Source organism: Pocillopora verrucosa, chromosome 11 (genome assembly GCF_036669915.1).
Source record: "Pocillopora verrucosa isolate sample1 chromosome 11, ASM3666991v2, whole genome shotgun sequence".
Classification (NCBI taxonomy): domain Eukaryota; kingdom Metazoa; phylum Cnidaria; class Anthozoa; order Scleractinia; family Pocilloporidae; genus Pocillopora; species Pocillopora verrucosa.
The window spans coordinates 13,017,300-13,032,272 of NC_089322.1; the positions used below are offsets into that span (position 1 = coordinate 13,017,300).

The 14,973-nt window shown below is 34.2% G+C and overlaps 1 protein-coding gene across 3 annotated transcripts in view; it reads right to left on the reverse strand.

Annotated features, from left to right (window-relative positions):
• LOC131794406 (sugar phosphate exchanger 3) overlaps positions 1–14,973 on the reverse strand; it is a 19,279-nt gene continuing 4,306 nt past the window's right edge. Inside the window, exons 4-25 of one of the 3 annotated variants that reach the window (XM_059111927.2) lie at positions 14,887–14,946; positions 13,895–13,926; positions 13,315–13,366; positions 12,380–12,458; positions 12,062–12,128; positions 11,371–11,437; positions 10,992–11,021; positions 10,444–10,528; positions 9,912–9,956; positions 9,482–9,546; positions 8,467–8,553; positions 7,737–7,812; positions 6,882–6,947; positions 6,553–6,578; positions 5,819–5,894; positions 5,465–5,512; positions 4,946–5,010; positions 4,349–4,435; positions 3,658–3,723; positions 2,407–2,459; positions 1,908–1,981; positions 1–1,028 (exon numbers count right to left, since the gene is read on the reverse strand). In XM_059111927.2, coding sequence (XP_058967910.2) covers positions 1,021–1,028; positions 1,908–1,981; positions 2,407–2,459; positions 3,658–3,723; positions 4,349–4,435; positions 4,946–5,010; positions 5,465–5,512; positions 5,819–5,894; positions 6,553–6,578; positions 6,882–6,947; positions 7,737–7,812; positions 8,467–8,553; positions 9,482–9,546; positions 9,912–9,956; positions 10,444–10,528; positions 10,992–11,021; positions 11,371–11,437; positions 12,062–12,128; positions 12,380–12,458; positions 13,315–13,366; positions 13,895–13,926; positions 14,887–14,946 — 1,314 coding nt within the window. In that variant the 3' untranslated portion in view covers positions 1–1,020. Of the gene's footprint in view, positions 1,029–1,907; positions 2,009–2,406; positions 2,460–3,657; positions 3,724–4,348; positions 4,436–4,945; positions 5,011–5,464; positions 5,513–5,818; positions 5,895–6,552; positions 6,579–6,881; positions 6,948–7,736; positions 7,813–8,466; positions 8,554–9,481; positions 9,547–9,911; positions 9,957–10,443; positions 10,529–10,991; positions 11,022–11,370; positions 11,438–12,061; positions 12,129–12,379; positions 12,459–13,314; positions 13,367–13,894; positions 13,927–14,886; positions 14,947–14,973 lie in introns of all 3 variants that reach the window. The other 2 variants (XM_059111926.2, XM_059111925.2) reach the window with 2 other exon arrangements.

A 14,973-nucleotide genomic window follows, 5' to 3' on the forward strand; every position in this document is an offset into this window, starting at 1 on the left:
GCCAACAATTACTTCAATTTAACGCCACTTTTAATCAACATATTTAAATAGAAATGTACTATAAATTACAATTGCAAATACTGAGTACAGATGTCCCGCTCAACCTTACGGTAGTGCCCTGGTTACCCTTAGGCTAATGCCTTGGTTACCCTTGGGCCAACGCACTGGTTATCTTTAGGCTAGTGCCCCGATTACCCTTGGGCTAATGCCTTGGTTACCCTTGAGCTAATGCCCTTGTTACCCTTAGGCTAATGCCCTGATTACCCTTGGACTAATGCCTTAGTTACCCTTGGGCTAATGTCCCAATCACCCATTGGCTAGTGTCCTGGTCACCTTGGTACACTGTACTTAAGAAATTCAACGTTCTCTATTCCCAAAGAGCCCAAAAATTTCCAGTGAACCAGACATCTTAAAAACATCAGTGTGATGTCACGCTGATTGGAAATAATCACAGCATTTGCCATAATTGTCTAGGGTTAATTGCTCATACGGAAATGGTTCAAACCATACAATCTGACAAGAAATGAATTTTATGCTTGCTGTATGTTATGCCATGTTATGTTTATGATGACATAATTAATCATGTTGAATCGACAGCTTCCTACTGGCTAAATAACTTGTCTTACCTTATCTAGATAAGGTTACAAGCTCCCAAAGAGCCTTACACCAGAGCCTTTCTTGTCAGAAATGATGAAAATTCTAAAAATGTCAAATGACTTTAAAGCTATAGTTTAATTCTTTAAGAGTAAAACGAACTAACGACAACAATTATGTGTAAGAAAGGAATCATTCGGCGAAACTCTCAAGAGAGAAATAACTATATTAATAATTTATTTGAAAAAGCCTTGCTCTGTTTAATTTTCACTGGTGACTTTGTGTGGGATAGGTACAGGAATTACTCAAAAGTTCAATCTTAGAAATATTTCAGCTGATAAAAATACATTAAAAGGTGAAAAACGGCAAAAAAGGAATGAAAAAACAATATTATTGAAGAACCAGTGACATGACGCTTGCCATCATTCAGGAATCTGCAAAAACAGAAAACTCAGGTTGTGATTTTGTCATGTAGGAGGAAATTGTACCCACAACCTAAAATCATGCTTCTGACAGAAATAAACAGCTCAGGATATGAACTGTGTATGGATGAATCCAACCCCTGTACAATCATTATTGATATTTAGCCCTTTCACTTCCAAAAGTGATTAACACATATCTTCTCCCTGAAATATTGATACATCATCCTGTAAACCGGCAATGAGAGAGCTAAAACTTATCAGGTTGAAGTTATCTTGATCTAACACAAAATTCTTACAACTTATTTAAAAGGAAATGTGCATCAGCTGGAGGGGAAAATTAACAATCAGGTATTGGGAGTTAAAGGGTAACTAATTGCTTACCAATACACTTGGCAGAGATTGGCAAGACATGATGAAATAAGGAGGTTCAGAAGAAGATTTTTTTGTAAACACGAATTGGCAACCAGAAGTTGAGAGTTGCTACAAATCTGTACAATATTTGGTTCTGAGTGCTAAAACAAATGTTTCTCATTTGAATGTTTCAAGTTACTGTGTACCAGACAAGGTTTTCTTGTACTTTACATCTGTTCTTTCATTCCCAATTAGAGCACTTTTTGATTAAATTATGAAAGACCAAAACCAAAACAATCAAAACAGCCAATCATAGCAAGGAAAATATCAAACTGCTGAAAGCGCAGGGGAAGGAGAGTGACCAAGTTGTGATTGGTTTAAGTTTTGCATCTGATTGGTTCAGAAAGTGATGTGAATTTTCTGGAACAATCACATAACAGAGTAAAACCACCCAAAGCAATCCAGGATTGCTTTGAAAGCTCAATTGAAAATTGCTTTATCAGAGAGAAATCCAAAAATAAGTTATTAGACACAACTTACTTGCTAAGGTAGTGTTGATGTGCCTGCTAGGGGGGTACTCCATAGTGTCATTGCCCACTGAAACTTGATCATAACTATATCTTGCTCGTCTTCTTAAACCCCTATGAATTAAAGAAAAATGGGATATTATCATCATAAAGCAAAGTAAAGAAAATAAAGTAGTTTGTGACATGATCGTCAACTGAGTCTCATACTTTAGCTTGGTGTAATACAAGTTCACCTTCTGAAACTCTAAGAATTATACATTAAAAAAACTTTGATCAACTATTTATATCCTGACATCAGCGTGCATATTCCCTGTAGTGTTCTCTATATGTTTCCTAAGGTGCTGATGAGGAGAATTTGTTTATCAATCAAAAAGTTTGTCTACTTTGTGATCATTTCCTCTACTCTCAAAACCTTCATGTGTGATTCAGGGGTGATACTGTAAGGAGAATTTATGGGAGATGTTTGTCACTCTGAGGGGTCAAAGGGTCAACAGAGTGTACATGTTACTCACCTTATGTATTTGAGCAAAATTGGAATAATGAGGCAAACAAAACTCATAAAAGTCTGCAAATGAAGACAAGCAATGAAAAATGATCACAATAATATTAACAAAGATGAGGAGAGGATAGGGCTATGTGCTCAACCAATCAACTAAACAATGACAAAACATTTTATGACATAACATATACACAACATGCACTCTGATTGGTCAAAAATATATTAAATATTTGCCTGTATAACGATAAAAAACTGATACATCTTCCTATCCCATGAAATGGTGCCACACAGTGGAAATTCCCAGATTTTAATTTGGTAAAGGCCTTTGGTTTGGAGAAAACGAAGAGGACACTTTGAGTGTCAAAACCAACAACAAAGATTTTATTTTTCACACAAGATCAAATTTTCTATTTAAAATTCAGCTTAACAACCTGGTTGCTCCATTTTAAGCCTTTACTTTTCCTGCATAGTTGTAGTGAGAGAACTTCAGAACTTCTCTTCTGCAATTTCCCAAACTGCTTGCCAACAAGGAAAAGTTGGCATGCTTTTGCTTCAAGAAAATTGCAACCACAGTTGAACTGGATTTTCATTCAGACATTTACTGAAAATCCTATGAACTGATCAGAACACTTGCAGAGACTGTAAACCACTCAGCCACACCTTGTGGTTTATGAACTTTTCTTGTGTTCTCCCAACATCCCGTGCAGTTTACTAGCCAGTAAACTGATTGAAAGTGTGGTTTGTTGCCTAAATTAGCCTAGCTTTGTTTCCCAAGAGAAAAACAGATATAAAGAAAAATTCCGAACACTATCCTTTGTTAAAAGACACCATCTAATATTGCTGGCAAGAAACAAGAACTTCGAGGTCCTTGTGTCCTGCCTGAAAGGGATTAGGGGTGTGCAACCTCTAGGAATGAGATTGAGGTGTTTCCTTTCAACTTGAGACAGGATCATTGTGTTTGCATATTAAAATGTTAATATAAACTCATTCAATACTCCTCCATCTTGTTTTACGAATTGGAGCAAAAATTACTAGCCGCACTTTTTATGGCAATAAAAAACAAAAAGCTTACCAAAAAAACAAAAGCTCAAAAAATTGTAGCTGTACTTATGTTCTGAATTAATTTACTCAACCTCTCCAAAGCAACTCCAAAAATATTCTTTGATAACAGGCAACTTGTTTAAGTTTGTGCATGTAGCAAGAATCTTTTAGCATAGCACACTTGATCAATGATTCTGTCAAAAAAACAAGCCAAGTTGCTTACCATCACCATTAAAAAGTAGAACACTGGCTTCCAACCTGCGTGTGTGTTTATTACAGGAACAAGAAACTGAAAGATTGGATAATGCAAAAATTATGTCCGCAAATTAATATCATGGCTTTGTATGGCTTTCTATATCCTGTCATCATCTGTATGGCTTATTTAAAATCATTCTTGCTCAAAACTGTCTCTACCCTTTATTTACCATTAGTTATCAACATGTAACTTTGCCCTGTAGCATCCATATGTACCATCCAGTAAACAGGTAATGAGAAAACTCAAAGTTATCATGTAGATGTTATGGTCTTGATCTAATACCAAATTCTTGTAATTAATTTACAAGGAAATAATTTGCAGCTAGCAGGGAAAATAAACAATTAATAGAACTTGGGATTTAAAGGGTCAATACAAAGTGTGGATTCTTGTATTAAAGATACAAAGTTTTGTGATCTTTTGACTATTGGTATGCACATTATTCTGGAAAGAGAAGATAATGCATAAACTGCTATTTCTCATCAGCTTCTGATGCAATTTGATGAGCCATAGACAAACTGAGGACAGAAAGTCATATACCAATTAATAGACAGGTACCAATAATTTGAAGTAAGTTTTGTATGACTGTCAATTCAGAATTACTTCACACCCTTTTTGATCTGAACCTACAGTTCAACCAGCAACCAAGAGTCATTCTCACCTGTCCAATGGCTGCTCCTACACTTCCAGTGCCATCCACAATCCCTGTCACAGTAGCTAATGCTTCACTGTTGGCACTAAGGGCACTCTGTATAATGAAACAACACAAAATATGCATCTTAAAGAAAGTGTCACTCGCATTATCATTATTATCATTATTATGTCTTTTAGACCTTTGTGAAAGGAATGAGCTGCCAAAAAATAATTGTCTATTGTATCAAAATGATCCTGCAGACACATCAAGCTCATAATTTTCTTTGATATTAACTCTAAAGGCCCATAATATTGATCATTGATAGCTTCTTTTCTCAGTTGATAATCTTTCCCAGAGTTCCACCCTCCATTAACTTATTACCATTTAGGTGAAAGAGAAAGAAAGAATGATAGTGAAGTCAGAAATACACGCAATTTTGCAATAAGTACATTTGGTGATGTGCAAGTCACACAAGGCCCACACACTTATTGAGCAGACACTATTCTCACAAAGCCCCATGTTCTAATATTTTCTGTACAACAAATCTTTTTCATAAAAGTAGATACTAACACAGCCCAAAACATGTTTCAATCTTAATGGATGAGGTCATCTAACTCTTCTTACCTGTCTTCCCAGGTCAGCTGATATTGCAGAACTTATCAAGTTTGCAGGACCGCCAACCATAAAACCTGCATAATAGAGTTGGTGAAAAATAAACTAGAAGTAACCATGGATTAGGAACCTGTGTTTGCAATATTACATAGGAATGAATATTTTTGTCTCTACGCAATAAAATTTATATAAACATTGAATGGTGGCTTGGATTGCAGTTCTGATTTGAAGTAACTCAAAGGTTGCAATTTAACTGCAAATCTAACCATGGCATCCAGACTGAAGTGAGTCTGGATACATGTTATCTGGTCTGTCCAAAATGGTGTTGAAAAGCTGACATGGTCTGGCCTCAAATTGATACCTGAGAGATGTCATAAAATCAGTGGGACTGAAAAACAACATAAATAGCATGCGTTCTCCTATGTTGCAAGCAATAAGTGTTAAGAGTGCACGGGTGACCTGAAGTAAGCATGTACACTAAAGACACCATTTAACACCATTGCAAAAAGGGGCAAAATATATCACACAAACCTAGTAAAGTCATCAAACTTGCATTCAGTGTGTAACTGCCTCCAGTATCTGCCATTATATAAGGACACATTGTTAGATGAATGGTTTAAGATTGGAACCAATCATAATAAAATGATAACAGCCTCTAATAACTTTGAAAGGCATATCCCACGTAAAGAAAACTTATTGCACTTGACACAAACATTTCTCTTGTCAAATATTTTATCTTGTATGCCCAATTTGATCTGAGATTTGAACTTCAGTCAAGAAATGGCTGACCAATTGTAAAACTTAATGCCTTGATGGCTTTTCAATGAACTGAATGAATGAATGATATAATAATAACAGTGAAAAAAGAGAGAAATTCCAACTAACTTCCATAAATAAAAAGCATTGGTATGGACAACACAAGCATTGCAATGACCAATGGGGACCGACTTGACATCAGATCCTAAGAAATTAGTTAAACAAGAAACAAAAAATAACAATGCATGCCTAATGCTTGTTGACACAAAAATCAGGGTACCCTTAAAGTATTAGTCACATATTATGACTGGCAATGTACATGCTCTACAAGCCTTTAAACACTTTACAGAGGCCAATTACGTTTTCATCTCAGTTGATAACACTAAATTATCTTGCAAATATCTAGTTTATTTTCCTTATAAATAGTTGTATTATAACTAAATCATTCCTGGATTTTAAATTTCAGATTTTAGATTTAAGTATTTAAATTACGACTTTAGATTTTCACACATTTTTTAGTTTTTGCCCTTTAAACTCCTAAAAGTGATCAGCTTCTACTTTCTCCTCACCGTACCATTCTTCAAGCAAATGTAAAGGTCAAGAGAATAGAACAAATGATCACCAGTTCCAAAGGCTCTTGATTGTCAAACAAATTCACCTTGTCAGAACCACAAGAAATTGGTAGAGAACAGCATGGAGAATATGCATACTGTTGCTAGGGTGTTAAGGGTTCATATATCTATTTAAAATGATCAGTTACAGCACAAATAAGGGTAAGGCAAGGGGGTGGCATTTGATTGATATATTTTACTGATGATATGATTTTAAAATAATACTTCAACACAGAAATTGATAAAACTTACACTGATTAATCCTCCAATTACGCCACCTGAAAGTGTTGAAATATAACAATTTAAAATTCATAATATAGAGAATTGAAGCCTCCTATATTCATATGGCTTGCCAAAACCTTTGTTGACCATGACACTTTTTTTATTAGGACTACCAGTTCATCTACACCCTTTAACTCCTAGGAGTGTCACTAACATCCAAACTCTCCCTACAATATCACCCCTGCATCAAAGCTTAAGCTCATGAGGATAAAGGAAATGATCATAATATTTACTTCTTGAATGAAATGTTGGCTGATATTTTAAAGGTAAAATCAGCATTCAAAAATACACTTAATTACCAACAATTCCTCCAACATCATAAAATGTTGAAATTTTGTCTGCCACTGTGTCCTTCCAATGAAATTCTAGAAAAAAAAATAGGAACGATTAAGTAGCCCTTCACAGCATCACTCATGGTAAGTACTGCAAAAATGTTGGTAAAATCACTGATAAACTATGAGCACCCTGATTGGTCAAAAAAATATTGTATATTGCACTGGTAAACCCATTGATAATTGGAACATAGTGTGTTTTAGAGAAAGATGTTTTTCGTCTTGTCACAAGCATGGGACAAAGAAAAAATTCTGAGTACCCATGAGGAATCCAACCTCAGACCTTCGGATTCCACGATCCAATGCTCTACTACTGAGCCATAGAGACTTTACTGTAACGAGGTTTATTACAAAGTTCATATGACAAGCGTCCTGCATACTGCTAGTATCAGCAATGTCAATAGCATCATGTTTGTAAACAGAATAAGAGAAATGGGAAGTTTTATGCTTGGTAAAGAAATAAAGAGAGATGCTTTTTGTCTTGTCATTAGTATGGGACAAAGAAAAAAGAAAAAAAAAGTGTTTTCTTTAGAATTAGTTTCATAAGAGCAATAGACTGCACTTTATATTGGTTTAAGCTGCATAATAATCCATATGGGATATCAGGAGAACACAAAGTAACTGATTTGCCTCTCCTTCCCAGTTTACAAACTTTTCTCATGTTTTCTAAACACCCTGCATGGGTTATTACACTGTTAATAAAACCAATTTAATGTGCTATCTATTACCGAGATAATCCTTGTATAATAAGTAATGGCAATATGTTTCCCACAGATTGTCTGCCCACAGATTTTACAAGAAATGAAAAAATACAGAACTTACTGTTTGACAAGTAATAAGGCAGCCAAAAGAAGAATGAATAATTCACCAATTTCAAACAAGCATAAGACAATGAGTACTGATGAAAAAAAAAAGATCGTTATTTAGTTACAGTGAAAATATTATCTAGTACATACATTGTAAATTTATGCACCTATACCTTTTGCATAAGCACCCACACCCTTTTCCATAACAATTTATTATCTAATATAACATGATTAAAAATTGCTGCCCCCTCTTAAAATCAAAGAAAATATGATGAAATTCAAGAAAGAGCTACCAATAGTTTTTTTTTTTTTTTTTATGGGAAGATGACATACATGTAGTTTTTATAACAAAGACACACAAGCTTTCCCAACTCTCATTCGAGAATTTTTTTTCAATTTCTTGAAAGCTCTATTCACTTAGAACTAAATATGGTCTTCTCTGTCCCTCTATGTAACATCAGCAGTATGGAGTTGATCAATTCACATGAAATTGCCTGTTATTGTTCTTTTCATAGAGGTTGTTTTCTTTTCCATGGGTGACCAAAACAGAATGTCCCCTTAAAATATCAATACAATATAAAGTGGACCAGTGATGAGGAAAAGAAAAAGCTACTCTAGGGGAGTATTAGTTGAACCCATACTGAATTCTCCAAACTAACCTTATACAAGAATTGTATGGCAGACAGTAAGGAAACGAATGAATGAAATCTTGAGACTAAGAGAGAGAATTGTAATAATGAACTTACAGGTATAACTCCTGGCAATAAAACAGCCTGGAAAAAGCTCACAGCCTTCCTTGGTGGTTGTTGTTGTTGTTGGCTTGCTGATGATGACTACAAAAATGAAGCAAGCAATAAAGAGTCAGTAAATGTAGTTTATTTAGTTGAAGTGATTCATTAATTTTTTTTTTTAAAAAGTTGAGACATAATGGGTGTTGCAGAATATAGCTGAGCATGAAGGAGCTCAGAGTCAGCACCATGCAGTTCCTTCCCCCATCTATTAAGAGTATTATTCAACCAAAGATTAAATCTGTACCTCAATACATTCAAACTGCGACTATCTAGACCTTGTTTATCCAGATTTTTCAATTGTCCAGACTAAATTCTCTGGTCCCATTTTTTTAATAATTAATATTAATAACTCATAATTGAGATCCATAGCAAATTCCTCAATCAAACAAAGCACATGTATTGAAACTCCCATTGAAACTAAATATGCTCTGCTTTCTGAAGCTGATGAACATTTTAGGGAGTGATTAACATAGATGGAAGAAAAACATCGTTGACATTATTCCTTTCATACAGTTTCAAACAATGATAGAAATAGCAATGTGCACATACACTGTAATGATACACAGTGATATATGAATGTGCCATAATTACTCCTTAAAATTGTTTACATGACATGTATCCAGTTTTATGTTTGGCTTATAAATATTAATATTCATATTTTTTTATTATCTGGACCGCTCAGTCCAGTCCCCAAGAATCTGGATAGTCAAGGTTGGACTGTATTGGGCCAATGCTGCCAGAGCTTTCCACTGTATTAGCACAGTGCTGCCAGCACTTTTCAACTGTATTAGCACAATGCTGCCATAGTATTTGTAAAATGACAAGACATTGCCACAACAATAAGCAATAACATTACATTAAAAAGGGCAAATTCAAAGGAGAACAACCAAAGTTTAATCCTATGTTTAATTATGTGGACATGAGCTGCTACAGTAGATCTTTTTTTTTTTTGTAAAGTTTTGCTACTCACTTGAGAGAGACCTTCACCAGGATGTCTGGCAAATGCTTCTTGCTCAACAATTTGTTCATTAAAAACTAGAAATAGTAAATCATATTGTTAGGTTCCAAACTGATGGTACACAATTAACCCTTTGATTCCAACAAGTGATAAACATGTAACTTCTCCCTAAAATATCCATACAATATCCAGCTAACAGGTTATGAGAATACTCAAACTTATCAGGTAAAAGTTGTTATCTTGATCTTACACTAAATTCTCATAACTAAAATATAAGGAAATGTGTAGAAGCTAGCAGGGAGAGTTAAGAATCAGATCTTGGGAGATAAAGGGTTCAAAGCTTACTGTCCTTGTATTGGCATATTACAAGATTGTATTGTTTTAATTCAGAACAATTAAAATTATTACACACAATGTAACATTACTATTAGTGTTTACAAACCATTTCTTGCTCGTATGGTTTGGTCATCATCTGGTAATGGTAATCCTGTTTAAAAATATAAAATAAATAAACAATATCCTCTACATTACCCTGGCTGGTTATAAGTTCAGCAAAATGTGATATATTACTGCACATTGTATAACATGCAATCACTAAGACGCAGATCTAAACCTGTAATCTTAGTCATATCATTATCAAATATTTCTTTAACTGCCATCCAAAAGATGGTCATAACTAAAAAAAATGACCTCTTGAACCCTAGGAAACACTGCACATTGTTTCTAGTTAGTCTTTATAATGACCAACAGCATTTTTAATGATGCATTCAAATCTCCATAGTTTGCATGTTAAGTAAAAAGCACAGTAACAACACATGAAGAAGAGACAAGTTCTTAGTGTCTGCTTACTTCATGTATAACAACAAATAAATAGATCAATAATTAACTATATTTAGAACTGACAATCTTTTCACTTCAGAAAATGAAAGTGATTTCTATATGACTCACAAACTTGTATACGTATTTGTACTCACCAATTTCATCTGGGGATGGTATTAAGCAGAAATATATCAAAATGCCAAATGCAAATAATACAACAGCTGGTACAAGCATAGCATACTGCAATGAAAAAAACAATTCATATACATTAACAGGATTACATATTTTACAATTATAGCAAGGTTTATACAGAATGATTTTTCCTGAATTTTTCAGTTTTTATTTTCATATGTTGATACTTTTCAGTTGATCAAACTTAAGGGCAAATAGAAATGAGGAAAAAAGGTTCATTTTTTCGATGAATTTTATTCTTGTTTTGACTTGGGAAAAAGGTAAATCTTTGTAAGGTAGAATCTCTTTCACTCAGTGTTCTTATAATAAATGCTAGTTGATTGAGTTTGATCAAACTGGATGGGAAAATATTTGGCTCTCGTCAAGATGCACAGACCATGCAACCCTCATTTTGTATGTCTTTTACTAGGGGCAAATAATTTCCTGTGCAGCCCTCCCACTCAGTCAATAAGTATTTTTCAAAGTTTAACAGAATATCAAACAAATTGTACATGATCCATATGTTACTGACCTCATATCCATAATCCAGTACAGCTGCCACCTAATGAAAAATAATTTTTAAACATATATTAGTTTGTAAAGTTCATATTGAAAATTGTATTAATTCTTGACTTTTTCCATTGTCAATTGAGAAATTTCCATGCACTGTAGATCATCACTTGGTCTGAGAGTCTGCACCAGAGCCTACTGGATGATGAACATCACCAAGAGCAAAGTGATCAAAAAACATTTATCTGCAAATTTGAAGCGTGGATTTAACATAACAAAAGTTAGTTTATAGTGCTCCTTGGTTTGGGTTCTAAAATCCAAAACCAGAGCAATCATAAATGTTTAATATTATAAAAAATTAAAAGAGATGTCAAGGAGCCAATGAGAACTCAAATACTCACTTGAAGAGCTCCAATTATGTTTCCTAAAGAGGCATTAGCACTCCATATTCCAAAGACAATTCCACGGCTACAGAACAAAATCATAAATTAAGTTACCCTCCAAATATCAATTAGAGATAACAGTACTTATAATCCATCAAATATTTTTGCTTGCATGCATTTGGTGTAAATGCATCATGGGACTGTGTATATCCATTTATATGTCCTAAATGATACTCCCCAACTTTCAAACCTTGTGTCAAATATGGAAAGAGGAGAGAGTTTTTAGCTGTTGTTACAGAAGAACTGATGCATCTATTTGTTCATTAAGTTGTACCAGACAGCATTGAAAAGTGAACATCCTGGGTGCGCAGTTAATGGTAAGCTGTTTGTAAAAATTTTTTCTCACATGTTCCAGTAAAATTTGAAGGATAATTAACACTTGAGCCTCCATTAGGTGTGAATATATGCTCCTACTTTTTCCTAGACATTATCTGTTCTTTGATGTTCAAAGTTTTCCTTGAGTTTTGCTCCTGGACAACTGTTTGATTCTTGGAACAAACAATGTCCAAGGACAAATATCCAAGCAAATTTTTGTGCTAAATGGCTTTTGTTTGTATAAAATTAACACAATTGTGTGTTGAATTCCTTACTTTTACTTTAACTCGATTGAACAAAATTCTTTAAGATGATTTATTGTTCTGTTTATTACCTTGACTTTCCAAACCAATTTCCCATGACTGCCACCACACATGGCCAACCAGTGGATTGGAACAAACCTGCAAAATTATGTAATTATTAATTGTCTGCAACAATGAGAGATAAATAGTCCAAAAAAAGGTGATACATTGATACTTTACATACACTGTATCTATATGTACAACTACAAGAATTGTGGTCATGTGCATGACTGCACAACATAACAATGAAAATTTCAACCTTTCATTACAATGAATTGTTTGTAGTTGAACCACAAACAAGAAATCAAGAAATAGTACTGGATTAAAAAGCTTGGATGATGAATACCTACCATTGAGGGCCATGAATACCCCATAATACCAAATGTTGTAAACGCCAATCCACTTGCTTACAGTTCCAAACATGAACACCTGAAAAAAAGATTAGTTTATATTTTACTTAGGATGTAAACATTTCTTTTTTTTTCTTTATTTAGCAAAGTATCTACATCTATGTTATAAAATTAGTTTCTGATAAGAGCAATAGGTAAACAATTACATTATCTGGAGACTAATGCTACATTCTGCAAAAAATTTTAATGCTGCAAGGGAGGTTACATATTATAAAAACAAGCAGACAATTTTTTTAGTTGTGTACCAGTTTCTTAAATGACTTGTGTGACTGATGATATTATAGTGATTACCATTACATATCAAATTATCATCAACATTTACACCTACAGGTTCTTTAACACTCTAATATCAGTATAAATATTCTCCATACTGTTCTCTAGGCATTTTCTAAGTTGCTGACAAAGAGAATTGGTTTAACAGTGAAGAACCTCTTTGGTTGGTGATCATTTCCTTAATTCTCATGACCTTACTGTTTAATTCAGGGGCAATAATGTAAGGTGAAATTAGATGGCAGTCACTATTAGGGATCAATGGCTTAACCCTTTAAACCCTAAGATCAGTATACATATTCTCCATACTGCTCTTTGTACATTTCCTAAGGTACTGACAAGGAGAATTTGTTTACCAATCAAAAGTCTCTTTTGTTGTTGATCATTTCCTTTATTCTCTTGACCTTGATGTGTGATACAGGGGTGATATTGTTAGGAGAAATTCAATGCTAGTCACTCTTTGGGTTTTAAGGGTTAAGAATTGTGCAAGTCCTTTCACCAAGATCTAGAGGAACTGCATCACATCAAGGAAATTTATTCACCGTGGGTTGCAAAATGCACATATTCAAATTAATAATGCACTCTTGTTTCAACAAGTTACCAACCATAATTGCAGATGAACACATTCCTAATGCCAATACTTTTCTCAGGTTGAACCTGTTCATTTAAAGAAAAACAATTGCAAGGTTTCTACTAAATCTACAGTGTCATACCTGACAAGCTTTTTATTGAAATTCCCTTACAACAACAGTCGATGAATATCTCTGGCAATGTTCCTTCATTGGAAACAACTGCAATGTTTCAATAAGCTTTAAAACTGTAATTACCCATGTATGGAAATGAATACAATCAGAATGCCTGACAAGTTGCCTCTGGTGCAAACACATCAGTAATCTGACACTGATGGTTTTACCAATTTCCTTACAAAGATGGTTGATAAATCTACCTGACAATGTGCCTTTAAAAGAGAAATATAACTGTTTGTCTCATGACGTGATCACTTAGGATTTAGATTGCAACATTTCACTTGTACATTGCTAGTCTTCATCAAGCGATAAGGTCATGTCCTACAAATAGTTATTGAGTGTTGGGTACTTGCAAGTTTAATTTCTGATTGTCCTCAAACATTTCATGCTTTTACACCACGGACTGTCTAAATTGATGATTACAAGAAATGTGACAAACCTGTCGCCCAAAATACCACTGATGTATAAACCCTACAGAACAAAAGTAGAAGGAGAATTAAGTTATGAAACCTGGCAAAGGGGGATGTAATGAATATTTCTCACTAACTTAGTTCGAGGTCTGTACTGTAAGTTACAAACTAAATTGTTTCCACTCAGATTTATGGCCAATGTGAGAAGCCTGCAGGCTATAAATCACAATGAAACAAAAACAAGGTTCTGTTACTTACAGTGCAGACTGAGAAAATGAGGTTAGTAAGATATTTATCATATCTCTACGTTCAAATGGAGGGGGAAAGATTTCAATTCAAAAAACCTTTTTAATTGAGTAGGTTGTACTGTGAAATACAGTCCCCTAAATTGACCAATCATAGCCCACATTTTAACTGAGATATATAATAATCACACTTGAAAAAGTTGATGAAAGATTAGAATCCAAACCATAGATAATTTTTCAAAACACTCAATCTTAGGACAGTGACAAAATTAAAACAGAGATGCTACAAAATTGCACTTAACAGACTAAATACAATATCTCAATAAACAAAATCCATGAGTTTTGAAAAGCCTTTGTCAAATACACAAAGTTTGTATAACATACCATGAGAATACTTTCTCACTTTTACACAACCTCTTTAGCTATATTATAATAAATTTTCTAATAAACACCTCTATACCCTACACAGAGCATACATCTGGACTCTTTTATCCCTAGGCCTTTACACCCTAACATCCATATGCTTAATCTTCATACTGTTCTCTAAACATACCCTAAGATTCTGACGAGGAAGTTTGTTTCACATAGAAGAGTTTCTTCAGTCAGTGATCATTTCCTTTACTCTAGTGACCTTACTGTTTTATTCATGAATGATAACATTAGGTGAAATAAGGTGGTAACCACTCTTTGGGGTTAAAGAGTTAAATTCATGGACTGTAATCATGAATACTCAAATCAAGCTTTCCTGTGAAAACAAATTAATGCTAGTTCCTTACCACAGCATATGCCAGCAGGAATGTTGTATCCATTGCACCAAGGAAGAGTTCAGCAGAATGCTGTGTAAACAATGCACAAGTCAGTAA